This window comes from Xiphophorus maculatus, chromosome 19 (assembly GCF_002775205.1).
Source record: "Xiphophorus maculatus strain JP 163 A chromosome 19, X_maculatus-5.0-male, whole genome shotgun sequence".
Classification (NCBI taxonomy): domain Eukaryota; kingdom Metazoa; phylum Chordata; class Actinopteri; order Cyprinodontiformes; family Poeciliidae; genus Xiphophorus; species Xiphophorus maculatus.
In genome coordinates this window covers 20,065,058-20,091,168 of record NC_036461.1, presented here as the reverse complement: position 1 = coordinate 20,091,168, position 26,111 = coordinate 20,065,058, and the positions used below count along the sequence as shown (strand labels likewise).

General features: G+C 39.0%; 2 protein-coding genes across 3 annotated transcripts; both read right to left on the bottom strand.

The window, feature by feature from the left end:
* Nucleotides 1-819: 819 nt before the first annotated feature.
* Nucleotides 820-10,675, bottom strand: snx6 (sorting nexin 6). Of its 2 annotated transcripts, none has more exons than XM_014473709.2 (14): nucleotides 10,595-10,675; nucleotides 10,399-10,449; nucleotides 7,796-7,900; nucleotides 7,588-7,698; nucleotides 7,345-7,466; nucleotides 6,587-6,710; nucleotides 6,330-6,425; nucleotides 6,128-6,233; nucleotides 5,541-5,616; nucleotides 4,620-4,659; nucleotides 3,580-3,666; nucleotides 3,336-3,495; nucleotides 2,700-2,785; nucleotides 820-2,462 (listed from the first exon to the last, which is right to left on the bottom strand). In XM_014473709.2, exons 1-14 carry the CDS (start codon nucleotides 10,598-10,600, stop codon nucleotides 2,409-2,411), a joined length of 1,224 nt encoding a protein of 407 aa, XP_014329195.1. In that variant the 5' UTR covers nucleotides 10,601-10,675; the 3' UTR covers nucleotides 820-2,408. The 2 variants fall into 2 exon arrangements, with proteins under 2 accessions (XP_014329195.1, XP_023208446.1); XM_023352678.1 differs by having other exon boundaries at nucleotides 10,399-10,446; nucleotides 10,595-10,627.
* Nucleotides 10,676-15,591: 4,916 nt separating this feature from the next.
* Nucleotides 15,592-25,335, bottom strand: cfl2 (cofilin 2). Its single transcript, XM_005812064.3, has 4 exons — nucleotides 25,213-25,335; nucleotides 21,274-21,581; nucleotides 18,188-18,264; nucleotides 15,592-16,702 (listed from the first exon to the last, which is right to left on the bottom strand). Exons 1-4 carry the CDS (start codon nucleotides 25,213-25,215, stop codon nucleotides 16,590-16,592), a joined length of 501 nt encoding a protein of 166 aa, XP_005812121.1. The 5' UTR covers nucleotides 25,216-25,335; the 3' UTR covers nucleotides 15,592-16,589.
* Between the last annotated feature and the right edge of the window lie 776 nt (nucleotides 25,336-26,111).

Here is a 26,111-nt window from a genome sequence, read left to right as displayed (position 1 = left end):
AGCGCCCGATAAAAAAAAAAAGAAAGCGCCCGATGTCAGCATATTTGATGCAAATATTGAGTGTACTTGTTGTTTTTTCTGTTTTTATATTTTTACCGTAGTTTGACTATGCACGTTTCTATTCTCCCGTCACTTGATGCTGGTGGTGGCAGCACAATTCTGCAGCGCCCTCTACAGGAGGAGTGTTCTTTTTGAACACTCGGGAGATGTTTTGGCCTTCTTCACTGCAACTGAGCCTCTCATGGAGTTCTTCATGATCAAGAAAACTTCTTTGAACTGCAGCATGCTCAGCTGTGATTTCCTCCATCTGTTGTTGCTATGCAATGTCGGCTGCACACGTACGTGAGGGAGGATAACACAAGGCACCGACATAAGGAACATCCAGCGGCCATGCCCGCCCAGAGTCAGCCGTGCCCGCCCTGGACTGGAAGCTGTTTGATGTTTTTACCTTATAGTGGCCAACTCTCTGTTATTCCTATGTCGCTTTGATACAGTAGCGGCTTCCGCACTTCCCATATCTGGGAATTCTGTCACTTATTTACAGCAGTTAAAACGGTTTAATCCGTTTAATTCAAACTAAAAAAGCTCTTTGTGATAAATTAGCCTCTTTCTGATCAGTTTATCTATTACTTCAGAAAAAAAAAATATTGAAGCCATAATGTTTAAAAACAGCATTCATATCACAATCTAGGTTTGCAAACTACCTGGGGGGGAAGGAAATACACATTTGTATACATACATCACAAACTAAGACTGGAAGATTTCGCTACCAAACAGTCGGGTATTATGTGTCCTTAGAAAATCATATAAACCCAGCACTTGTAAGAAAAGTGTCCATAAAGTTTTATTGTATCTCAGGATGACCAGGGTGGATTACAGACCTGCTGAAGATTAAACAATTAAAATAATGTGTATTTCAAAATCATTCAATTAAATCTTTTCTACTTCATCACACCTCCATTTTTAATTGTTCGTTTTTAATCAGCAATGGAAGCTTTGGTCACATAAGAGTGAAAAAACATTCATATACAGTAAAGTTGAAAAAAAAAAAAGAAAACAATTCTTGTGTAGTTTTCTCTCTCTTTTTGAAAAATAAAGTTAAACTGAACGACTGACATTAAGGCAAAAAGACTGAAGCTCCACCATCGACTGGAATGGAAAACAAACCGAAGCAACAGACGATTAGCATTCATTGGTTAATACAAACAAGTACAAGTAAATTTTTGTAGGTTTTTTTTCTTTTTAAATGACACTTAAACTAGAACAGGAACCAAGAGCCGACTTCCACCTGCACACACCAGCAGTAACACACGTTAAAACAGATCCAGACATACGACCGTCACCAAAACAACAGAGGAGGAAGATGTGGACGGTGACATGACGGGTAACAAGCAAACTTCTTGTCTGTCAAATAATGCAAAACAGAAACGTTTCAGGATTGAAGTAGTTTTGTCTTTTTGCTGATTTGCTTCCCAATAATTTAGTAAATGGACAAACCAACCCGGCATGACACACACATTTATCAGCTAACATATGTGTTGTCAGTAGGGAGAAAAATCTGGCAGAAGTGGAAGTAGAGTGAGAAACTAAATATAGTTAAGATTTGTGTCCCAATGATGATGTTTGCTGTATTAGTTGATATGTTTTCTTATCAATTATTGTTTTGATTCACTTAAGAACAAAATACTTCCATGTGCCATCTTCACACACTGTTGGGTTAATGAGTCGATGGTTATTTGACAAACTGGAGGCATTTAGTACAGACCAACATGCTGCTTTCACTATCAACCTTCCAGTGGCGTTCATGTAACTTTATATACTGCATCAGGTTGCTTTATAGTGTGGATAATTATGGAACACATCAGCAAATCATATTTGTCATCTCATTGCATTTATCTGTAGATTATATGGTGAATTTATTTCATGTAGAGTATTTAAAAGAGTTCTTAGAGCGGTGCTTAAACTCAGCACAACTACTAATAAATGTCCAACTACAGCTGAGAGCTGAACTACATCCAGACTGCAGAGCCCAGACGGCCCACCAGATTTTTTTCTCTGGGTGATAATAAAGACTTTCAAATGATGAATGTTCAGGAGAAATCAAGTAAATATCTAAACTGATAGACTAGAATGAAAGCACGCTAAAAGTGTTGCTTGCATTCGGCCAAGAGGACCAGTGCCGGTGCTGAGGTTCTGATGATGAACCAGAAGGACAAGCATGGGTGGCTTTAGGGATTGTGAGTAGAGTGGTGAAGACTGTGTTTGGTTACTGATGAAGAAAACAGACTTCGTGTCATTTTTGACCCCCAGCTGTCTGCCTGGTCCGCATGTCTCAGTGTTTTGTCCATTCTTACAGGCTCCGTCCTAACATTGGGCGTGTCCAGCTGGCTGCAGGCAGGATGGGACGGTTAAGTGTTACCTTTCAGGACACCCACACAGCTCTGCAGTAGCTGCAGGTTACCCTAGAGACACAAGCAGACAAGTAGTCCATGAAAAACACAATTCAGTCTGTTGTGGCAGTGACAAAGGAAGGAAATAGAAATATCTGTCTCATTTAACCATAAAACTTTACTCCACAAAACATCAGGATTTTTTTCCCTTAGGGAACCCAAATCCAGACCAATAATGACCCTAACTCTGACCCATGGGCTCTCCTCCCCACTCTCTGCTGGAAGCTGACCCCAGAGTGACATCGGTACCTTGGCATGTTTGAGCTCTAGTTCTGCCAGCTCCACCAGGTTCTTCCTGAACGCTGCCACTCTTCTCGTCTTGAAATCTATCAGCTCTACGTTCAGAAGGAGACGCATCGTTAGGCTTTCGAACAAAAGGACTAGTTCAGAATATTCAGGTGTGTTATAATCAGTTTCATTAACCTTTACAACTGACATCATTATGTTGCTTCTAAACTCAGTACATTTCTGATCTAATGTATGCTCACAGTCTTTAGTTTTTAATTTAAAAAAGCAAAACTTTGTTGAACACAAAACTTTTTTTACACTTTATACAGTTCTACAACAAGAATATATATATATATATATATATATATATAATGGATGTAACTTGACAATTTTACAATATGAGCATGTTGTTCAGAGGTCATGAAAAGGTCAGATACAGGTTGCATTAAGGTAAAAATAATAAATAAAAATCTAATTTGGGTCACTTCAGGCTGCAGTGTGAAAGTAGCATAAATGGTTCTCCTGCTGCAGATGTGTTGGCATGTTCTATCATAATGTTTTATAACAACTGTCATAAAATCAGCATACCAATAACAGGGTTTTGGGGGAGCAGTTTAGTTAGAGGCTTCAACATCTCCCACTGCAGCAGTGACTGACCTTGCTTGGCAGACTCAGAGATCTTCTCAAACTTGTGGCAGCAAAGCTGCTGGTTTGTCTCTGCCTGTAAAACATCTCTGTTTTTAGCTCGTGCTTTATCCAGAGCTTTATTAGCGTTCTCATAGTCCACCAGACCCCGGCTCCTCCGGTACAGCAGGTCCTGTCCAGGGCGGCACATGAAAAGTCAATATTTTTACTCAGCTAGCTCATTATTGGTGACTCGTCTGTCAGTATGTGTTCAGACCTTAGCAGCCTGTGACTCCCTCAGGTAATATTTGAGCAGGTCAGCCAGCTTCAGGTCTTCATCTGCTGCAACTCGAGCCTCAATTTTCTTTAAGACAAAAACCAAAATAGAAACAGTCAGTTTCAGGAAAAAGACTTTCAGGTAAAGGTCCAGCTTATCGCATATTCTGGGTTTAATTATTCTTGGAGTTCTAAGTGGCATTGAAAACTTCCTTCCTAGTAATGTTTCAGAGTCTAACTTTACTATTATTCTACATCTGAGTTATAAAAGTAAATTTCTTTGTTATTTGCTTGTCACCTCAAAAACACACATATACATGAGGCGAGTGTTGCGTAATGATCTTAGATAAGTAGGGCTTAAATGGATTCAAATGTTTCACAGGAGTAAAGCTACAAAAATCCATTGCTACATAGACCTGTCACAATAACACCATACGATAAATTGTCCCAGAGCTTGTTTACGATAAACAATAACGTTGTTTTGAGACAACTTTCAACTAATACCATAGTAACAATGGAAGAATAATGCAAGAATCTCAGAGACTCAAAGATCAATAAACTTTAAATTTTGATGAACATTTAAACATTGGACCTGGAAGACATTTTAAATATCCAAAATAAAGAAACAAAACAACAGAAACAACAAATAAAATGAATTCTGAATTCTCTGTAGACAAAATTGTCTTTCAAAAAAGGGATAATTGAAACCAAAGCACCAGACTGAAGATCAGTTTTGGTGAAAAGAGAGAGAAAAGAGAAAAACGATGAATCAAGCAAATGAAAATGATTGAGTTTGCTTTAGTTTAGCACACGATTAATTGATTTATTGTTTATTGTGACAGGCCTATTGCTACATACCACTGCCATGCTGATGACACCCAGCCTGTACCTGCCATTCCCACCCAACAACCACCTGGCCTCAGAACGAATCACCTCCAACTAAACCTTTATCAAACTGAGCTTCTTGTCAACTGTAATCAGGACTACAAGTAGCCTCATCTAATCAGGATCACAAATGAGAGGAGATGAAGACACACTTACTCTAGTTTTCTCAAATAGCTCTGATACCTTCAGGAAAAACCTTAAGGAAAGAAAAACAGAGGGACATTATGCTGGTTACATTCTGACGCCCCCAGAATACAAATGTGAAGGTACATCAAGATGTGATTCCATTGTGGAATTAGAAAATTCATCTTCCATCCAAATGCACACATTTTTCTCTAGCAACAGAAAATGTTGAAAAATAACTGGGTATGGATGTTTGTGATTTCATTAAAGCAGCTCAAGTTAAAGGAATAAAACATAACTGAAGAAACGCCTGTGCAGTAGGAGTTATGTTTAACTGCAAGAAGGCGTGTCATCAAAAACATTTAAAAACATTTTCAAAGTGTTATATTTCTTTTGCATAATGTAAACTGAACACAAAGCTTGAAAACATAATTAAGCTAAGTTTTTGGATCCTTTTTTCATTAGTAGTTTAGGGCTGCAACTAAACTATTTTAGCAATCAATCTATGGATTATTCTGACAATCAGATAAAACCTTTGGCACAGTCGACACATTTATCCACTTAAGTCTTTTTTATACAATATTAGAAATACATTAAAAGATGCAAAATTCCTTCTTTTAGATAAGAAAAACATTTTATTGCCTGAAATGCACTAACGTAGCATTCCTGTAGTAAATCTGAAGCAGGTGGAGTCAAAACCACGCCACCTCAGGAGTTTTGACTAAAACACATTTACAGACAGAGGTGTTTTTATCTTCAATGCAAAATGTATACTGGTACATGTTTTGTAAAGTTTTGACTTAATTACTGCTCTAAATATGTTGGGGTTTTTTTTCCACCAAATAGCCATTTTTGATTAATCAATTACTAAATCTGTTGACGACTATTTCAACAATCAATTAATCAGGATTATTCCGCTTAATTGTTTGAGCCCTGAAATAGCTTTGTCCATACTTGCAGAGGTCTGTGGAGTCCTGTGTTCCTAATGTGTACAGAGAGGAGGCGATTCTGTTCATGTCGTCAGAAGCATCTAAACAGGCAGAGATACTCATCAGACAGCGATCACAGCACAAACAGGAAAACAAAGAGGAAAACAATGACAGTATTTCAACCTGCTGTCTCTGCCAGGAAAACATCATCAATAAAACACAAATAGGTGTTTTTTAGGTGGGTGTTTCCACCATGGAGCTTATAGTTTAATTGTAGCTGGTACTAGCCCCTAGCCGTTATAAAGGTCACATTCAATTACTTTTTGATCCTCCTTCAGTTTTATTCTGCGTATTTCTAAAGGTTGTTAGTGCCTGGACAATTTAACTACACAAATAATATTTATATCAATATTCCTTTTAATTAGATGCCATAAAATAACCACCTCAGTTTTAGTTTAGCTCAATGTTTTCAAGGCTAGGGACAAACAAGAACTGGTGGAAAAACACATTTCAGCAGAACCAAGATGAGGTCAAAAGAGTAATATGAAAACATGAAGCATTCATCTAGAAAACTTCTAAATGACTAAATGGTTTAGCATGGCTCGAGCTTACTTTTATGTGAACGGATCATTCTGTCACATTTAGCCGAAGCGTCTTTGACTCTGTTGTGATATTCTAGTAGAAACGTCTTTTCATGCTCAAAGAAATCATCCACGTCCTGAAAGACAAGCAGGAGACGACACGCTTCGATAAAAAGCCAAACATGAGAGCATGAAAGGCAACTAGAAGGACTGAGCTCTACTCCTGGTTTTACCTTGACTCCAGCCACTAGAACACCATCAGCCGACTTCACAACGTTCTTAAAGAAATCCTCCAGTTTCTCCTTCTTGTTCTTTCCTCGTACACTCAGCTGTCAGGGACAACATGGTGGTGATCACACACACTGCATAGCCATGGATTTCCTCAGCTGTTCCTGACTTGTCCCATTACTGCTTATGAATCAACTCTGAAATATTAGTATCTATTAAGACTCAGATTATTCACAGTATTCAAGCTGTGCCTGACACTCACATCCTGGTTGTACTCCAAGAAGACGTGGAAATTGAGGTCCTTCCTGAGGATGGGATGAGCAGCCACACGACAGAGGAAGACCTCATGCATGGCAACGGTCTTCTTAAAGATAGCCAAGTACTCTCTGGATGAAAACACACCAGTCAGGTTCACTCTTTAAAGGGCAGTGTTATGTATTTTCCAGGCACATTGTGCCATTTCATAATCACAATCAAGCCACTATGTTATATTCCATTGTTATAAAAATGCTGTATATATCAAATACAACTTAAAAGACATTTGATTTTGATGTTTAACACCTTGAAATTGGGTCTCTGTCTCTTTAAGAAGCTCCTGCTCTTTCTGAAACTCCACCTTCAGGAAGTCATCACACATGGCTGCTTTATTAACCCTTTAACAATGTTTAAACCAGCGTTGTCCTGAGAAGTACCTCATATAATCACAGTTCCACCAGGTGTTTGCCAATTGCTGCTAGCTAGTCTGAAGGAGCTGAGTGAGGGATTCAAGGGTTAAGGCTGCTCTGTGGGGCGGAAGCTCAGAAGCTTGGAAACTGCAGGTCGGAGGCGTTTAGCTGAATGTAATCATGCATGAGAAAACATACATAATTTCTCAAACATGCATGAAAGAATAAAGGCGACACTCCAGATATGTTTTTATGGGGGAATAACATTATAACATTATGTCAAGTTCAGAATAGTTGATTTTACATAACACTGCCCCTTTAATGCGTACGACTGCAGAGAAGGTGTGTGACTTACGCCTCCAGCTCTTGCTTCATCTTGGTGAACTCCTCCTTGGTCATGGATCCTTCTCCTTCCCCCAGTTTCTGCAGCTTCTCTCTGGATGCATCAAAGTCGGGTCTGGGAGGGGCTGGAGGGATCTGCCAAACCCAAGACACTGACACTGATAAATAGCTCTATTTGCTACAATCAGTTAAACTGGATGTTCAAACACTTTTTGAACAAAGTCAGCGCCTCCATTTGAATGTGTGTGGTTCTTACGATGTATCCTGCATAGTCTTCATTTTCAACGAATGAGTCGTGTAGCCAGATGAACTCTTCATGTTGTCGGACCACAGAGAACTCGTTCTGTTTGAAATTGGGGAGCGTACTCTGTGGAAACATGGAGCGCATGACTTAACATCCTGACACAACCAAGCATCCACTGCAGGGGAGTGAGGGTGAGAGAATAAACTGATGTGCATCTCACCTTGGTGTGGACGGTAAACTTCACCTTGTCCCTCTCACTGAGCGCGTCAGAAATGTCCACCTGTAGCGTGGCATCCATCTCCAGATCCACGTTTACCGCTCGCGGCTGCAGGACGACACAAAGCATACATCCCATAAGCCACCACTGTCAGAGATCAACATGAAGGCTGAGAGTCATGGAGCCCTGCGATCCACCTGCATCAAACTGGGAGTTTGTGGCTACAACCCACATGCCATCTTTTACTGCTGATGTTTCTTGATTAAAATATGAAAAAACTAATTACAAACACTTTTTAGTGAAGATAAACTAAAAAAAAAAAACAGTATTAGATATTTCATCAAGTCTAGGCCTGTTCCCGATACCAAATTTTGCTGGACGATAAATTGTTCCAGAAGTTATTACGATAAATGATAATATTGTTATTTTGTGACCACTTCGAAGTAATGTATTGACAATGGCACAATAATTCAAGTCCCCCTGTCAAAGACCAATAAACTTTAATTTTGCAAAGAAAACGTCACACTGGATCTGGAAGACAAGTTAAATATCCAAAGTAGAACATGACACCAAAACACAAATACACATTACTTACAAACTAGTCTCTAAAGTCTCTAAATAAAAGTTCCCTTCAAAAAAAATGGGTTAGGGTTAGATGACGTTCAATGTGACATTGAACATTTTTTCAATGTCACTGAAAAAATGTTCAGTGACATTTTTTTTCATTTTTTCTTGTTAGATCTCATAGCAACTACATCTGACTCCATCTATTCTAAACTGCTCAAAACGCTGAGACAGAATGAAAGACATCCAGTAACATGTCAGTAAAAGTCTGTTTTAAAGTTGGAATAAAGAAAAAATGAACATTCACAATCTTCACACTAGGAGATTACATTAAATCTCTCTTCTAGCAAATTTAGACTTCAGGTAATCTGTTCAGTTTAACTGCATGTGTCTTTTGACTCCAGATAACAGAATTACTAGTAACAGCAGCTGTTAGTCCTCCAATCAGTTGGTTGGTGATTACGACTGGCTGGGCCAGCCCATCAAAAACAGCTATTTTATCAATTACTGGAGATAACAGTTTTGAGAATTCTTGTAGATAAAGTTGATCATACAAAAATATTATGGATTATTTTTGTTTTATTGCCGTTTGTGATATTGACAGATAGTATTTTTAAAGCTTTGTTTGGATAAAAGTGTGTTTATTTACCTAGAGACGTGTATTCTCTTAAATCAACCAAATAATAATGTCTTCATCCACCTACTAGGGCTGTCAAAATTATGTTTATGATGCTACAAAAACATAAACTATGCAAAAAAAAAAACTAATTTGTTTCAAAACCTGTCAAGAGCTTTTATCTCAGTTTCAGCATTTAAGTGTGTTGCTTAAACAGATAAGAGTGTCTGAGCAAATAATTATTTTAGTGGTGAAAATAAACTCTTCAGCAAACAGCAGGACTTTCTAATCAAATAAAATGACTATTACACCTCAATTAACTCACGTTAATTTAACATATATATTGTTACATTTTTTAGTTACAATAATTACTATACTGTTGGAAATTAAGCATTCTTTTCACGTGTTTTAATGTAAATTCTGGAATATTAATTACTCTAGTACAGTTGTACTACTACAAGCTACTTGTAGTGTTATATCTTCTGTTTATTTTATTACTGTATTGTATATCCATTTTGGGACTTTTCAAGAGACTCCATATGCAAATCAGCTTCTGTTAAAAATCTGGAACAGCATGGTGACATTTATATCTGAGCTGTACATGGTGCCTATTTAACTTCTAAATAAAGTTTATTGCCGAAGATAACATATTAAGCAATATGTTATTTTTACTTATTCAAGTTTGTTGTTATTTTTGACTCGATGCTGATTGTGTAATCAATATATCACTTTTTAAATGACTCAAAATGCTTGTAGTCTCAACTAAGGGTCAGGGCCAAGAGCCTCTTACATTTTTATTTTGTGGGTCAGAAGTTGGAACATTTGGAACTTCTGAAAGTTAAGATAGCGGCCAAACCCCACGTCTGTAGATCTACTTCACTAGAAAATGAATCCGTTCCCACAGTAGGTAATGTGACCGGTGCACATTTTCCACTGTGTTGGACAATGATGTTTAAAAGTAAACCAGTGATAACATATTAGGGTCTTCTTTTAAGTAAAAAAAACAAACAGAAGAAACACAAAGAGGAGAGGTGTGTCAAGTCATGTGACAGCCTGACTGTGAACAGGACAGCACAAACCGATAATGTCAGTTCAAAATAAAAGAACTGAAAACTCCAGCGAACTGTTAGCCATCTCTGTAGCTGTGTTAGCATGTCAAGCTAGAGGCCCATCAGCCACTGTCTTTATTTTGACTCTCGGCAGTGGTAACCAGTCTGACCACAACTGACAGACGGTAAACCAGTTAGCATGAAGCTAATATTAGCCTGGACGGCTAACAAGCCTAAAATGTATTAATTAAAATTCAGTGGTTAAGCTGAATGGAACAAGAACAATAACTCTATCAAAGAGCACACTGGAACATATAGTTGGGCAGGCGAACAGATTCACTGGTATAAAGACAGACAGGCAGAAGGAGGGCACTCACTCCCCGGTCCTCTTCGGAGAGGAAGTCGGGTCCGTCGTCCAGCCCTTCCTGCTGCAGAGACACAAACACACAGTTATTTTAACCGCAGCTCGAGCTGAAAGGAATTACTGCAAGTGTATATCACGGTGCGGGCCACCACCACGCTGAAAAAACTACACAAAAACAAGAAAGAGGGCGAGGAAAAGAAAAAACCCACCATCATGGCTGCGAACGGCTGGTGACAGGAAGTGGACACAGTTGCCAAATCTCGTGAGAAGAAAAAAAAATTATGGAAACGTTCGGAAACATAGGGGTCGGTAATTATTTAAAAAAGAGGAACAGTGAACTCCTAAACACTATGACACTAAAAACGGTATAATTTTTAATATAATTATTTTAAGACTAAAGACAGGGATTATTGAAGAAGTGTGGAAATTGTGACTTCATGAAGAAGCTGCCATCTGTTTTCTTAAACTATTTCGTAATAACCACCTTTGTTGTCGATCATTCAAAATATTTACACATAATACAGGCTTACGTATTTTTTCCTCTCTTTATTGGGTCCCCAACTTTCGTGGCTCTTATTTCTCACATACAGTATTAGTATAAAAAAAACATAGAAGCTGGAAAAACTTGCTCTTGGAGAGGGACTTATTTTTTCCCTCTCATTTTTTCATTCTGCCTAGATAAATCTCACTCTAACCAAAAAAAGGTAGCTCCAGAAAAAAAAAAAGAGAGAGAAAATACCGAATTACATAATACTACTTTTCACACTGCTGTTAGGGATTTTGTTAAAATTGTGGTTTTTGAAGAGTTCCCTCATAGGCCTTTGGGGGCCATACATTTGCGATGGATGTTGCCAGGTCTGTCCAGATCAGCCCATGGTTGTTTATTGAGTCATTTGTTCAAGCTGAAAGACAGGGGCCATGTTTACAAACCATAACAATAAGGAGCTCAGAAGAAAACATATTCCTCTATGCTGATGATGTACTGGTAAGTCTGAGGGATCCAGAGTCAGGAGTGTTGCAAACATACAGTGATGTGTTGTTATAAAATTGTTTATTTATTTATTTTCTTATTTCTTCTACCATATAGAAGAAATACCAAAAAGACTACACTGGACTATTTTCTTTATTTTCACATTTTACTTTGTTTCTGTGTTTGTTCATTTAATTTTAACACCTGTTTTTATTTATATCACTAAAAAGGAAATGCAAACCCCATTTATAAGTTGTTTTTAATGTTCATGAAAGGTTTTGTTGTTGTGTTATTTTTGTTTTGTTTTAGCTTAGCTACATTTTTTGCTTCTCTTTCTTATTTTGCAATATAAGAAGTTTTTTAGCAGTAAATCAAAATGATCTGCCATGGTTTATTGGTTTTAAAGTGGATCCAAATGCAGAGAGACAGAGGCAGCAAGCAGATAAAAGTTTAATAAAAAACTATGAACAAAAACTTACAAAAATCACAGGGAACTCAGGGACCTGAGTGAAGTTGGCCCCCAAGCTTTCTTCTAATCAGACAAAATTGGTGTCAAACGTTTGTGCAGCAAAACTTTTCGTTTGTGCCGTTATCATTTTAGAGATATTAAGAAATGTTATCAGAAATAACGAAAGTCAACCCCCCCCCCCCCCCACCCCCACCACCACCACCTTCTTGAAATCAGACAAAATTGGTGTCAATCACCTCGACTACATTTGTGCAGCAAAAAAATTTGTTTGTGCTGCTTCGGCTTTGAAGATATTAATGAAAGTTTAAAGGTCATTTTGATTTTGTAAAAGTGAGCGGGGGCTGGTTGACCTTTTGACTTTTAAACTTTCATTAATATCTTCAAAGCCGAAGCAGCACAAACACATTTTGCTGCACAAACATAGTCTAGTCGATTGACACAAATGTTGTCGGATTTGAAGAAGAAGACAAACAAACAAACAAAACAACAACAGGGTGATCCGGGGATGTAATGTGATTCAAAAGGAGGAACTTTGAAAGCAGGAGATGTGTTTAAATACTGTGAGGGTAAAACTGGAGCAATAGACCTGGGCTGGTCAGCTAACTGGTCAGCAGGTGTGAGGGGAGAGAGAGAGCAAATAAGGGAACTAAGAATAAATCTAAACGTAACAATGAATAACTAGAAACAAAGAATAATAAACTAGAATCACTGAGAATAACAGAACTAAGGCAAAACAGAAACAAGGCTGATTCAATCAGAGAGTAAGGAACACAGAATAATAATAAAACTAACATCAACAAATCAAACCCTGACAAAATCCCGTTTTTCATTGGTTCGAACAGGGTTGTTTTTGCTATTTAATTAATAACAATGTGTGTGTGTGTTGTTGTTCTTTTATATTAGTTTTTCTCTTATTTCCAGGAAAAGAAGCCGCATACTTTGAAACTGTTTTTTTGTTTTGAGAAATAAACTTTTTAAGAAATTAATGAAACAAAATAAAACATGAACACGTTCACACCCAGGGGCAATAAAGAGTGGCAAATTAACCTAACAGTCGTGCTTTTGAACTGCGGGAGGAAGCCGGAGTACCCGGAGAGAACCCACGCATGCACGGGAGAACATGCAAACTCAGTAAGGCCCCAGCTGAGACTCAGACGGGGTCCCAATAACCTTTATTTGTTAGCTTTTTTATTTTTTTATTTATTCATTTATTGTAGAAATAATCAGCGTCATCTTGTAATTCATCCACAGAACAGACACTAAGATCATCCAGTGTGATCATTACAATGGTCCTTATAGGATTCATGGCTGATTTGTTCATCCTCGCTGTCAATTTCAACCTCATTGACAATTTCATTCTGAACAAGATCTGGGTGGACCACAAGACTTTTATCTCCAGAACTATTAATATCCATTATGTTTTCTGTCTTTCTGACATTGTTTTTATCACCTATAGTGCCCTTTTCATCCTCCATTGTACTTCTGTCCTTAGCACTAATGTTATTGGTGCAACAATACGTCTCATTCAGCACTCCAGGACTTGTAATATTTGCTGCAGTTTCCATGTTTATTTCTTCCTCTTCAAAACAGGCACTTATTTTGTTCTTTGTGACGGTTTCATCTATTTGAGAGTTGGGATAGGTCAAAGCTTTTAGGTCCTTTCCAAGTTCTGTCATTGTTGGTGTGGTCACCTTAAGCCCAACACAAAATTCATCATGTCCTTCTGTGTACTTCTCATAGATGTAGATAAACCCGTTATGGTAAATGTCAGGTGTACAATCTACATCTGAAATTGTTATCTGGTCATCCTCAGCCTTATACACCAGTTCTCCACACATCAGATATGTGTAAAAGTGGTCAAGCAGACAACTTGTAGATTGGTGGCAAATGACCGAGGACAGACGGTACAACAGTGTTCCAGTATTTACAGGAATGTCAATAGTCGGACTAGGAATCACAGGAAGTCTTAGATCCTCCTGGCTGTCTAGCCGTTTCAGATACAGGGCTATCACATCAGTGTGGTTGAGGAAGTATTTTCTCTTTAAGTTGGAGTAGCAGACGTCACAACATTTTGCATAGGTCTCAGAAGCCCAACGGTTAAGGAGAGAAGTGGTACTGTCATATGGTAGAGCAACTGGCAGACGAACAATGGGACCGAGCTCCCAGGTGTCCTGATAAGTCTTCTGACATCCTTCACAAGCAGCAACTGCGTACACCACACAATGTGTGTTAATGCCACATGGGTTAAGCCAGTTTAAAATAGTTAATAAAAAGTTTGTTAGGTCGTTGTGTTGTATCAAGTATTCTGAATCTATAATTTCAGTTACTTCCAACAGAACTTGGATCATTTCTTCTGGGGAAAAATATTTTCCCGGCTGGTGCATGGCTGTGAGGAAAAGGCTGGCACACAGTGGAGCTCCTGACAAAGCTCCAAAAATCTCTTCAGGACTCTGAGCCATGAACCTTCTGGTAATACTCAGGTTCGAAATACTCTGCAATGTGGTGTTTATCCAACAGTTATTGAAGTTGTTGGAAAACCTGCAAAAGTACATGGTTGGATCAAGAAGAGAATTTGTTGGACTTCCATTGTCTTCTGCTGTGTAGAGACAATCTGTGTCATTTTGTAATTCATCCACAGAACAGACACTAAGATCATCCAGTGAGCTCATCAAATCTAGAAGAGAGTCTGGATAGGATTCATCACTGAGTTGTTCATCCTCACTCTCAGTGAGGTACTGAAGTAAATCCTCTTGAGCTAAATAGTTAGTAAAATCAAGAATTTCTTCGAAACTCGTCAACATATTTTCTGTTTTTGTGGTTTCTCGCTCAACCACTAAGCTAGCCTGCATCCCTGCGCTCATCTTGAGACCAGGAACACTGAGTTCGTCAAAAGTGACCTCCTCATCCTCTGAGAAAGTTTCCATTTCCAGGTTCGTTTGGTTTTTGGGACCACTGGCAAGAGCACAGTTATCTGAAGACTGCATTACCAAAGCATTAGTAGAGGCTTCAGAGTTAACATTCTTGTCCTCAGAGCTAACTGCAAGCAAATCATCCTTTTTGCAGATCTTTTTAGTAGATAGGGCACCAACAACGGATTGAGCAAAAGCCATGTTGACTAGATGCTCAATTTGAAATGTTTGTAAAATAAAATCACTGTATTTCGTCTCACTCCCTGCAAGCAGTCTACTTTCAACAAAGTTGAGAAGCACAGCAAGACAGAATTCTAGTCTCAAATACAACCTCTTTGAACCTCTATGACATCATCAATGTCATAGTGACATTTTTATACTCACTGTATAAAAATGTCACAAGTATTCGGAGGCAAGTTCTTGTTAATTTTTTAGTTGCTATGGAATCTCAAGGAATTATGGAAGTGGTGCAAGGTTTTAAAGGTTCAGTGTATGCAAAGAACCCAGGTTTAAACAACAGTAAAGGCCATGATTCTTAAGCAACTATATTCACTGTTTAGACACCAAGTTATTGTCATTATTAACTCATACATTTTTTTTAAAAGGTTTTATTGGTTCTAGCGGCCTTTATTCGAGAGTGGTCAGACAGGAAAGTGGGTTGAGTTAGAGGGAAGACATGCAGTAAAGGTCATCAGGGCGGAATTCAAACCTGTCACCACCGCATCAGGTATACGGATCGCGTCCTCTATAAAATAGTCAGTTTGTTGAAGCTGGGAGTAACCTCAAAGATTTAAAGTACAAAAAATATTTTCAGAAATGTAATTTGTGATTGGTAGAAAAAAAAAATACCAGGAGACATTTTGTCTGCCACAGGCTTTTATTGCAAAGTGGCTTCCTGTGATCTCAGAAACAATGTTTCACTTTAAGGCTCCTGATGATGATGATGATGATGATGTTGTTGTGGGGGGAGTCATCTCTCACTGTTGGGGAAGGTAGAGGGTGGGGAGTGGGCTAAAACCTGCTTCCTGTAGTGCTTTCTTTACAAAACAAAAGTGCACTCCGACTCTGGTGTGACGGTTACATTCAAACTGAAATAAGGCGACAAGCAAACAGCTAATGATGGTCAGTCATACAAGAATGAGAACTGAGGTAAACAAATCTTCACTTGGAAACAAAAAAAAAAAAAAAAAAAAACAACAAAAAAAACCAAAACATAATTTAACACCAGGAACTTCAGTCTCAACCTGTAGTGTTCAAATGAAAAGTGCTGGACAATAATCTTATGCATAGTCTAACACGACGTGTCAGCCCGGTTGAATGAAATGGAGAGGACACAAAAGATTACAATAATAAATATTCATGTAAAAAGCTTCATGAGTGCAACCCGTGTACAGCAGGAGGCAGTGCTTTGTGGCGCTCTTGTCACACAACAGTGGCTGCTTCCTTCATATCAACTTTTTTGGCAAAACTCTGGCTGTGTGTGAGGGAGGGGGAGAAAGAGAGGGATGGAGGGAGAGAGAGAAAGAGAGAGAGAACCTTGGTGGGGTTTGGTAGTGTTGTTTTATTTCCGCCATGTAAGCAAAGGTCACATGACAAACTGGGAGGTGTTTGCATATCATTATGTTAATGAGATCTCCATGTTTAGGAAAAAGAAAAAGAAAAAAGAAAGCAATAAGAACCAAGACAAAAAAATAAAATAAAATAGAAACAAAGAAGCCTAAAGACGCTAACACCTTCAGGACATGGATACAGACAGCAAGCTTCTGGGTGAAGTGACGGTGTTCAGGTGGGGTTGGTTGTTTCGGTCCTGATGGCACGGCGGTTGGCTTGACTCCGCTCGGCTTGCCGCTGCCGCATCACAGCGGCTTGCCCTCCAGAGACACCACCACGTTACCGCCCAGCTTCTCGGCCAGCGTCCGGCGGTCCTGAATGTCGTCCAGGCCGTTCACCTGCCACTCGTGCTTGATACCTGAGAAGACGTTCCCAGAGTCAACGCAGGTGTGGACGAACACGCCTGAGCATTCACTGACTCACGCCAAACCAACGCACACACAAAAGCTGGGCAGGTCTGACCAATCATGGAAACTCCTTTTCTAACCAGTCATGAATGAGCCTAAAACCCAGACAAGAACAACACCACCACAGAACTAACAGGAAGCCGTCTAGATCAATCCTCTGCTTCAACAAAGCCATTAAGAAAACAAGAACACTGCACCCTGAGATGAAGGGAGTTTGTCATAAGCTGAGTGTTTATGGCTCTTCTGTCACTGAGCTGACTGGCTAGTAACAGGTAGCAACTCTGACATTACTCACAAAGTGTAAGTTAACTGTAAACTGTATCAGCCCAGCCGCCGAGCTTACATCCCTATTTCTCTCTGTCGGTGGTACAGTGGTGATGTCAGGGATGAAGGCTGAGTTATGGTCACTTTCAACAGTTCGGGTTGAGCGCGTTTTTAAGCCAAGGCAGCAGTATGGTGTTTATAGTTAAGGTTTACATTTGAGCCGCCTGGAAGAGAATCTTCCAGATTGTCCAGTTTGTGAGAACGGCGGTGCGTGTGATCTCCGCCGAGTTACAAACATCCAGAGGTGCACGAGGTGCTGCGCAGCGTGCCTCTGCTTACCCTCTTCAACGCGCGCTGCTGCGTGCTCGGTTCAACGAGTCAACAATAAACGTAGCTTCTGCAGTTGCTAGCTGCTCCAGGTTCTGAGCTGAAATTGATAAAGTGTCAAAATAATCCGATCTCCATCCGCGGTTCTGAACTGATTTGAATTTGTCGTTTCATCTTTAGTGACCAGTAGCCTGATGTTTCTGTTGGTCTCTTGGTTTGTTGTACTTCATGTCAGATGGATTTCAGAATGACATAGTCGCTCTCTGTGGTGGACAAACTTGTAAGCTCAGCTGTTGCATGTCTATGTTGTAAAGTTAAATTATGAGCTTTTTTATTTGGGTATAAAGGGCCCGGTCACTAGCCCCGCCCCCCGGCCCGACGCTGACTTGTTCCGCTAGTGGATGGAAACAAAAAAAAAAAGTTACATAAAAGTGTTTCACTGTAAAGGTGGTTTGTAGTGCGTTTTGTTTCAACCTGAAGTGTGAAATAAACTTCAGTGGAGTTTGAAAACAAAATATGTGTTTAGGTTTATGTCTGGTTGAACGATGCGTGTGCCCAGTTGATTTTCTTTTTTGGGGGGGTTTTATTGTAATCCGGGGGAGGGGCAGAAAATCTTTGGGAACCACTGCTGTAGTGGGTCAGAAAAGTCCTGTGTTATTGATAACACAATGCGTTTGATGGCCTTATTATCAAGTTCAGAAAGATTGGATGTAATTCACAAACAGTACAACTGGCCGGCTAAAGGGACAGAATGTTTTTAATACTTTCTACAGCCTAAAATTACAATAACATCTGATCTGGAGATCATTCATGTTGCTGCAGGAACTCTGTAACCAAGTCCTCACCTGTAAACTTCTTTTTGATGGCATCTTTAGAGCTGGCGTAGATCATCTTGCTCTTCAGCGGAGCGCTCTCTGGGGCCCTGAGGAGGAAAAGAAGTTCAAATAATAATTAAAAGCTCAAGGCTGTTAATACTTTTTATTTAATTTACCCTAATGAGTCAACTGTTACAGCGCTTTATATCGGTTCAATGATTACACATAGAAACATGAATGCAGAGGATTTTTTCGCAGTGTATTTATTACCAGTTAGTCATTTTTAGGGTTGTACTGATTGCAGTTTTCAGGCCAATCGCTGATCTGTGAAAACTCCGACCTATTGACTCTGGCCAAAACCAATTTATATATATATATATTTCAACACAGCATGACCACACCACTGACTTCACTACTTCAGTTAAGCTCCCCACAATGCATCACTGGAACATGACCAGCCATCAGACGACCAACAAGATGGGAGACAAAAAAATGATTGGATGTTAATATGGGTCCAGTTTTACTGATCGGACTGAAACAGATGCGTTAAAAATACAGATATTGGTGCCGATATTTCGTACATCCACAGATCTACAGACCTTTGCAGAGTTAGATAAGATCAGTTTCACTTAAATATCATTAGACTCAAACTGAAAGAAAGCTGGTCTGACGCACCACGGCAACCTTAGTAAATTTAATAATTATTACATTTCCAACCAATATATGTGCAGTCTGAGAATCCTAACGGTAAGTTAAATTATTTTATCCCATATTGTGCTTAATTTTTATTAGATATAGAGTGAACCCTCGCTATATCGCAGTTCACCTTTCACGCTGCTTCACGGATTTGCATCGTGCATTGTGTTCTGCATTCTGATTGGCTAAACAGTCTCTCTGCTTCTCTACCTGTGTGTCAATAATGTTGCGGTTTAATATGTACATGTACGTAAAACAGCATGCCAAATTTAACATAATTGATGGTGGCATGTCGGTTTATAAGAATCTTTTTGCCCAGAAGAAAAAAGAGCAACAACAACAACCGATAACTATGTTCTTCTCTCGAAAAAACACACCTGCACCGCGGGTTTTAGAAGAAAAAAAGCTACAGAGTGGAGTCAGGATGCAGCGGCATCAGAAGAACAGTGAAATACACATGAGTCACTATTTGTCCTACTGTACTTTGTATTTTTTTTTCATAATCATTTTTCATTTTCTCCCGTTCTAATGCAATGACTCGGGTTGCGGTGGGGGGGCGCTGATCTCCGCAATTCGGGCACGGGAATCCGCCTTTAGTTCGTATTGATGATTAAAATTATTATTTTACAGTACAGTAGTTATTTGTAAAAAAAAAAAAAAAGTTTATACAGTACTTTCATTTGTTAAACAAATGTTTGGGCCTGTAAAAAGGTTTTGTTCTTTGGTCTATGGAGTATTTCATTGTATAATAATTGTAAAAAAAAAAAAAAAAAGGTTATTACTTCACGGATTTCGCCTATCACGGGTTCTTTTTGGAACATAACCCCTGCGAAAAACGAGGGTTCAATGTGTTAGAATGAATACATCACACTTCATAACACTGAGCTGCTACAACTTTGAGTACCGGAATGGCTGCCAGACAGAACACATCTGTAGAGCTGACATGTTTTTATTTTTACGGTTTTAATCGACAGATTCAGTCTTTAATTTTGGCATCGGTGAGGAATTTAGGTAAGTAATTATGACATTGTGCTTGAGATGAGTTGTCACAGCTGGAAACCTAAAATACAACATGGGGCAGAAAAATGAAAGCAGCACAGTATAATTTTAGACCGAGTCAAAGCCTGAACCAACGTCTGAAAAATGCTAAAAATGTATTGCTGCTCCGAGAGAAATCTAAAAGTTGACGTGAATTAGGCGAGCCGAAAAAAAAGTCAAAGCAAGTCTGAAAGCAGCCTGACAGAGCCAGCAGAAAAAAAAAAGGATTTGTTAATGTAGTGCTCTAAAAACAGGCCATTTAAAGACATCACTGTGTGATCATGTTCTGCTGCCATCGACTATCAAATAATCCCTGAAACAAAAATAATGTCTGAATTATTATCCACAGCTGTGCAATAACTGCTTCTGAATGGAGGCGTCTCTGCTGCTGCTAAACTTGCAGCACACATTTTATACTAGACATGAAATGTGTCTAGTATTCATAGAAAGCTATTCACAGAGCATTCTATGAATATTAGCATCAGTAAACCTGCAGCTAACACAGCAGAACTGAGCAATGAGAACAAATCTTCCAGAAAAAGAGGATTTGCTCCAGGTGAGTCTCTGGTGGTCGTTCCTGTGAGCCAATCAGAACAGCAGCCATGCAGAGCAGGTGTGGCTTTCCTCTGAACCGATGGCACAGAATGTAATCCCAACCAGGCTGAGGATTACGTTCCTCTTAACGCGCCGCAGGGCTGTGAGGAGTGGAAACATGGACGCCGGGTTAACCTGCTGCCTGTCACTTCGCTTTGATTGGCGTTTTCTTCCAGCGTGCGAGTAAGCAAGCGGCATGACCCAACCGTGATCTCAAACAATGAAAAATTATTACGTAAGCCTATCGCAACAATCAATAAATCAAGAAATGAAAACAAGCTGGACAATTTCCATTTGCAGGATTTTTTCTAAAGGTCTGCAGTCTGGTGCTGTGGCCTCAACCAAACAATTTGGTTTACAGACATTTCTTTCATAATTCATTTATTTGTTATGTCTATTTTGTTTATTTTGGCTATTTAGAATGTCTTACAGTTCCAGTGTTAGATGTTCTTTCGCATTTAAAGTTTATTGATGTTTAAGAGTGTGTTCTTACATCATTATGCCATTCTCTTTGCATCACTTGAAAATTGTTCCAAAACAACAATATTATCGTTTATCGCAATAACTTCTGGCACAATTTATTGTCCAGCAAAATGTTATAGTGACAGGCAGGAATACTATGGTGTGCTGTTTCTAAAGAATTGATAGTAAGTTTTCTCAAAAGGCTCAATAAGAAAAAAATAAAACAAAAGAAAATGATTTCAGTCAGTTAAAAGTTCAGCCTGGGAATTAATAACCCTGTTTAAAACATATCATGTTCCCCCATCACCACGCCACCAGTACCGTACCAGAAGATGAAGACCAGGTCCTCCTTCTTGGACTCCCTGGTTTCGTAGGTGGCGTCATACAGCGCGTATCTACAGTCATTGGGGGGGAGGAGCTTGACGAAGCAGCCGTAGGGGTCTTCCACGGTTTCGCCGATGTCTCCCACCAGGATCTGCTTCCCCTCTTCCACAATGATCTTCTTCCTGTCCTCGCTCAGACAGAACAGCACGGCCTTCTTCCTCTTCCTCACCTCTTCCTGAGTTGAAGACTTCCTCACCTTCATGTCGTTGAAAACCCTGATGACTTCATCGTTTACTGTCACACCTGATGCCTGCAGGGGGAGACGGGAGGGGGAGGCATTCAGGGATCGTTCCGACACGTTCCTGGCTCTGCTGTGGTCAGCACTGTTTTTTCCCTGTTTAAACAGTCGGCATTTTACAGCAACACTTAGCTCTGAAGTCCTAAATCATCTGATGAGTCTTTAGTTCTCTCACATTATATCTAGTGTGGTGCAGACAGAAACCAAACACCAAGTCCCAGAGAATTACAGAAGCACCAAGAGGCTGAAGTCTGGAGCTAACCATTATTTTTAGGAAGCAATTACTCTATTGATTAATCAGATGAAAAATAATGGCACATCCTAGACATTTTTTTTATTTAACCACTGAAGTCTTTTTACACAATATTAGTAATACAATAAAATGTGCAAATAAATAATTAAATTCCTTCTTTATTGCCTAAAATGCAATATCAGCATTCCTTTAGTGAACACTTGATCATTTGTAGGAAAGGAAAAAAATACCCAAAAGAAAATCATTCTAACATCTACATGTGAACAGGACTTAGCATCAATACAGTGTAGAGCTGATCTTGCTCTGGATTAACCGATTAATAATAATTGGGCATATATAGATGTATATACAGTATATATAGTGGTTGTTTTGGTTGCCAAGTAATAAGACATTAATAACCAGACTTGGGCAACAGGAGAAAAAACTGTTTTCAATAAAATACTCTTATTCTCATCCATCAGCATAATTACACAACAAGGCCAATGGATTTTCTCAACATGCATTTTCTCAAACAAACCTTCCATAAATGAATGAATGAACTAAAACAAACAAACAAACAAAAAAACAACAATCTGTTTCATCTAGATTTCTGGTCTGGGTGGACTGGCTGTGTAACTACTGCATGCTAAAGGCAAGATTGTGCAATAAAGGTTTTTAAAAAATGGTGCCGTGTGTTGCTAGCTTAAAAGTTCCTTAAAAGAAACTTCCAGATCACCGTTTTATTCTCAGCCATGAATGTTCAGGTGAGTCATTGACAGGAAGAGAGGGGCTGAGTGTGTGTTTGCTGCGTTGCTGTCCAAAGAAGGACAATAAGTCGAGGTGGAAACGGGTCAGATTGGATTGTTGCGCAAATCAGCATTTTGAATAATTAATTTATCAATCCTATCTAAATATTAAGTACAATCCTATTAGTTCATTTGATTTTTTTCTTTTAAATTTTAGAAAATGTTAATTTTAGCTAGAATGGTAGCAACACCCCATCATAGCATCTTGACTTACAGTAACATTTTAGTTGGAACAACATACAATGGTGTTATTAGCATACTAAAAGCAAAAGAAAAATTAACCACCAAGTTTGTTTTAGCTTTTAGGTTAATTTCAGCAATTTAGTTTCTAAATTGAGTAAGTTCAATGTTAGCCAAAATTAGCATTTTAACTGACATTAACATTTCACCAACTTGTTGCATGTAACCAGAGTAGCAGTATCCATACTAGTAGAAATAAATCAATATTGCTCAACAAGATAGCCTTAACAAGCTAATATTAGCGTCTTAGCTCATTTATAGCTACTAAGCTGGTAGGAAGCTAACATTTGCCAACCTGCTAGTGGCAGTATTTCAGCTAATTCTTCCTAAATGGCTCTTAGCACAGCAGATGGTGCAAGCTAAGATTAACCAACATGCTAGAGTTAGCCAACATGGCCATTTAAATGCTTAACATTACACTGGTTGATTTTGACATATCTTTTAATTGCTATGCTAAGTTGAATAAATTAATGTTAGCCAACTAGCATGTTGGCTAACCAGCACCATGTCATCTAACAGTATTTTTGCTAATTGCAGCATATATCCTATTCCAGGTGTTCTGGATAAGGTTCAGCTCAGGACCCCATTGACAGCTCAGATGTTTTTGGTAGATGGTTTGACAGTCAACCATACGTAACGTGTCTGAGCACAGCTTAGCTCGTTTAACAGTTGTGCTTCAGTTCAGCTTTTTGAGCAGTTTTCACCAAACAGTTCAACTTCCATCACAAATCAGCAGACAGTTTCTTTTTTTTAGTCATGTTCATCTACCTTTGCAAATACGATGACATCCTTTACTGCAGCAGAACAGCTGTTTGCCAAATCTCTGTAATAGTCTTTGGCAATTTTAACCAAGAGGACTTACAGCATGCACTGATTTTTGTTTTGTTGACAATTCTATTTTTTTAAATACTAAATCAAATTTAACATCTTGTGATGTTTTGTGCAAAGGAGAACATTCTGAGCTATTCTTCTGTCTTGTGAAGGAGTCATTTAAATTTGCTGCAATTCTTTTTTTTTTATCTGGGTTCATTTGTATTGATACCTCTGTTCAATAACTGCTGAGGAAGAGAGACTGTTCAGTAACCCACGACTGTTCCAGAGAAATCAGCGTATTTTTAAATATGCCTTTTCAAGACGGTTCAACACGTCAATATGTGAATAAGTGAAAAAGAATTGTGTTATAGTTTTATAATAAGTAAATCACAGGTCACAACTTTACAAATCGTGATGGGAAATCACGGTGCACCTGTAGTTTGAAGACATTTATGGTCATAGGAGAGTTATACCTTTTAAGGTGAGACTTTTGATTCCTGACAAATAACCATTTATGTTTGAAGGTGTGGCTAACTTAGGTCAGAGCGATTAACTGGACAAGATAAGAAGCCAGGCAGAGGTTTTCTAGAACCGTACAGACTTGAATCAACGCCTTCATTCAACTCTTATGTGAAACTTCAATAATAAAGTTATCACTACTGTGTTTCCAAATCACCTAAACCTCCCGCTTTTAAGTAAACCACCTAAATATCAATGTATGCTTTACAACTAAGTCTCTGAATTACAGCGTTTAACAGATGATTCAGTCGTTTCATGTCTCATTATGTTTTCAAGAAAATAAAAGGTGTGTCAGAAAAACTAGATTAGCTGGATTAGATTAAAATACTTTACAACAATAAGCCTTGTGATTAAAATGCCCCACCCTCCTCCTCCTCCTCCTCACATAGTGTAACTAACTGAAACCAACTTTAAAATGAACAGATTAACTGACAACTTGTAAAGGAATTAACCATAAATTAATTCCAATCGTTTCTGTGTCCATTAAATTACTTTCTTTGATTAAATGTTCTGTTCCTTAGAGGAGTGGAACTCTCCCAGGCCTCCACACGGTCTGCACCGTCACTGTGTGACTCAGCCTGGCAGAGAGTCGGCCTCACAGCCACGGTTCGATCGGTTCGGCGGGCCTGGATCAGCCCGGGACAGCTGGGTGCGGGTTGGTCGGCCGAGCAGCACCACAGCAGATAAGATGGCCGCCCGAAGCTCCACGCCACGGCCACAGGGCAGGGCCGGCCCAGATTGTTACAATGGGTACCGGCTTCGACGCCATATCTTTGAATTAATATGAAAAGTATGTAATTCCATTAAGAACAGAAGGAAGAGTCTTGGTGCCAGAACCGTTTCTTGGTGACGTAGACACCCGAACAGAGGCAGAATTTTGCGGACTAAGAGCGGCGGCAGCCATGCTAGCTAACAACACGCTACCCACCGACTCGCTCCACCGTCTGCGGGAGACCCGCAGGATTGATGCGGCGACTGGACCCATTTCACACGCCTTTGTACATCAGGCGGAAAATCTCCAAATAGTACTTACCATTTTATTCCGGGATTTGTCCGCACTGCGTCGGAATCAGACTGAGGTTTCTCGGGGTGAAAGGTAGCAGGGAATGTAGCCGACTGACCGGAGGAGGAGGAAGGAGCAGGGAGAGAGAGGCGGGGCTACAACTGGTCTGCTCCTTTCTTCTTGGACTTTATTCCTACTTCTTCTTTCTTTTTTTTTTAATGGAAACTTCCTCTTATGGAGAAACTGGTTAAATTGCGGTCTTGTTGGATATACATACACATTTACTTCCAAATGTATGGAATTCAGTCTGCTAGGCTGGTAATTTGGAACCTTTGCCTCTTAAATTAGAAATCAACTCAAAAGGCATTTTGTATAAACGTACACCGTGTGGTTATCAGTATGAAAATAAACCGATGTTTGAAAAGTTATAACCTTGAAACATATCCCAAAGCTGTTCCGGTTGATTAACAAGTGTTGGGAGTCACCAGACTTTTTGTCAGTTTTAAACAGAAAAGAACAACTCAGTCCCCTCAGCTATTCATCTGAACAAAAAATAAATAAATAAAAAATCACTGATCAGGGTTTTTTTTGGCCGATACTAATTTCAGGTGTTTATGTCCCACCTGCTACTTCTAAATTTGACCAATTCGGATTTTTTAATTAGAAAGTTCATAAAAACTGCAAGACAAAATATGTGCTCCCAGTTTCTAGATGCATGTAGAATTTTTTAACACCAATAAAAAAAAATTGAGGTGTTGCGTAATTACATATGCAGCTAAGCATATGGCCATCAGATTTCATTCAAGTTTAAACAGTGGGAAAAACGATTGCCTTTGTGGCATAAATAAAACCAATGGATTAAATTGTAGAGTTCTGTTTAAAATCTTTTTGCAAATAGTATTAAATTGTGATACTTTTAGTAAATAATT

Excerpts from the sequence above, each read along its gene's own strand:
- snx6 (XM_014473709.2), bottom strand. Across the intron at positions 6,711-7,344 it reads ATGAAGCAAGAGCTGGAGGC|AGAGTACTTGGCTATCTTTA; the intron begins GTAAGTCACACA and ends GTTTTCATCCAG. Across the intron at positions 6,234-6,329 it reads TTCTAGTGGCTGGAGTCAAG|GACGTGGATGATTTCTTTGA; the intron begins GTAAAACCAGGA and ends CTTGTCTTTCAG.
- cfl2 (XM_005812064.3), bottom strand. Across the intron at positions 18,265-21,273 it reads GACCTGGTCTTCATCTTCTG|GGCCCCAGAGAGCGCTCCGC; the intron begins GTACGGTACTGG and ends TTTCCTCCTCAG. Across the intron at positions 16,703-18,187 it reads CATCAAAAAGAAGTTTACAG|GTATCAAGCACGAGTGGCAG; the intron begins GTGAGGACTTGG and ends ACGTCTTCTCAG.